General features: G+C 40.6%; 1 protein-coding gene across 1 annotated transcript in view; it reads right to left on the reverse strand.

Annotated features, from left to right (window-relative positions):
* Window positions 1–304: 304 nt before the first annotated feature.
* Window positions 305–1710, reverse strand: part of NT5DC1 (5'-nucleotidase domain containing 1) — a gene marked incomplete at its 5' end in the record, with an annotated part of 47632 nt that continues 46226 nt past the window's right edge. Inside the window, one exon of the mRNA XM_009704363.1 lies at window positions 305–548. Within this exon, the coding sequence (XP_009702665.1) occupies window positions 430–548 (119 nt within the window). The remainder of the gene's footprint in view (window positions 549–1710) is intronic.

Here is a 1710-nt window from a genome sequence, read left to right on the forward strand (position 1 = left end):
CAACCTGGGCTGTCCAAGGTAACTCTTAATGAAATACGGCTGAGGGTCTGGTTCATGTCTTTCCTGGGGCTTACGGTAGCAATAGCATCATCTTACATAGGGATAGTACTGCAAATGTCCTTGAAAATGGAGAACGTAACTTGGGGTGAGTTATTACTGTTACATTTCTCTTGAAGGCTCTGGGCAGTGCATGGAAAAAGCCAACAGCACTTTGTGGGTGGTAGTGGTGGTCGGAAGATTTAGAGAGAAGGATGCACTGCTCACCTGTTCTGGCTGAGCTAGAGAAACAAGTGAAACACAAGTCTACACAGGAGTCTGCTTTAATCCATCATTCTATTTTATGAAGCATCACACAGCATTTTCACCAATTAGCATTTGATAGCAGTTTAAGTAAGGGCCACAGGGTTATTTAAGGAAAAAGACGACAGCCTATTTCATAGTCACCAAGTCCTCGTTGGGCAGCAGTGCTCTTGGAGGGCTTGGGTAGTACCCGGCAGTTGCTGAGCTATTTGAGGAAAATCGTGTAAATCTATAATCCAGTGGTAAATCTGAAAGACAGAAAAATACCACATCTCATTAGGAACACAGCCCATATCACATAAAAAATAAGCCTGTGGTGAATAGTAGTACTTCTTAAGACCTTGAGCTGTTTGCTCACCAGCATTAGAACTCAATCAGATTGTGTGATTACGTATTTATTCGACATCTTCAGCTGTCCAAGGCGTTGACTTTCGGAGTTTACTCAACTGCAGTAAAGGATATTCAGTCCCTTGATTGCTGAAACACTGCTAGGCGTAGAAACTGATTTAACTAATGCTTAAAAACAAACCCAAAATCTTCATTGAGCCTAGATGGAATTTTCCCACTAGAACACTTTCAAGTTCATTCTTCAATTTGTCACCTTTCTCTTTTACCTCAGCAATCTACTTATAAGAGGGCTATACTTAAAACAAAGGCGGCCGTTTCCCCAAAGGCACCCGCTCTTAGACCTTCTTACAGTCCAGTGTTAACAACTTCATTTTGGATCAAGCATTCTTAGAAATCTGCACTTGCAACCTGGCGTACTCATCACTTCCAGCCTGTAAAGAACACTGAATGCATTAAAATAGTTCTGAACAGTCAAAGCTTTCTTCTCTGTAGCTTTTTTAAAAAAGTCTTTGCTGCCAGCAGTGGCCTGCCCACCCTCACAGCCAGAAAACTGATACTTCCCATGCTCACCTCCTATTCAAAGTTCAAGAAACCAAATTAAAAACACACTCAAATAAAACTTCATTCAAGAAACAATTACCCTTCCAACAAATGAAAAAAAAAAACCCAACAGCAAAAAAGGATTAGCTCCTTCCCAAGCTGTCTGTTTAGAACTAAAGCAAAACATAAGAACTATTACTCAGCTCATCTGAACAGTAAGTTATTAATGACAACTTCTTCTTTTTAATTTGGAGTAAATTTGGGGTGATGATATCCTGTCACTCTATGCTATAATTTTTTATTTTTTTTCTGCTCTCAGCAGCTTTTGTGAAAGAGAAAACCCCAATGTCGGCAGTTTTGGTACAAACAACAGGAAGCTCAGGTCCGTCTCACAAGCGATTCGCAGGCAGGCACCAGGACAGCAGCCAGGTCCGCAGCTTTAACGCTATATTAAACATAACTAAAGCAAGCAAATTAGTATTTAGATCCAGCTGAAAAGTCAGATAGAGGCTGGAATAAAGC

The sequence above is a fragment of the Cariama cristata genome, unplaced genomic scaffold (genome assembly GCF_000690535.1).
Source record: "Cariama cristata isolate BGI_N322 unplaced genomic scaffold, ASM69053v1 scaffold13677, whole genome shotgun sequence".
NCBI classification, from domain to species: Eukaryota; Metazoa; Chordata; class Aves; order Cariamiformes; family Cariamidae; genus Cariama; species Cariama cristata.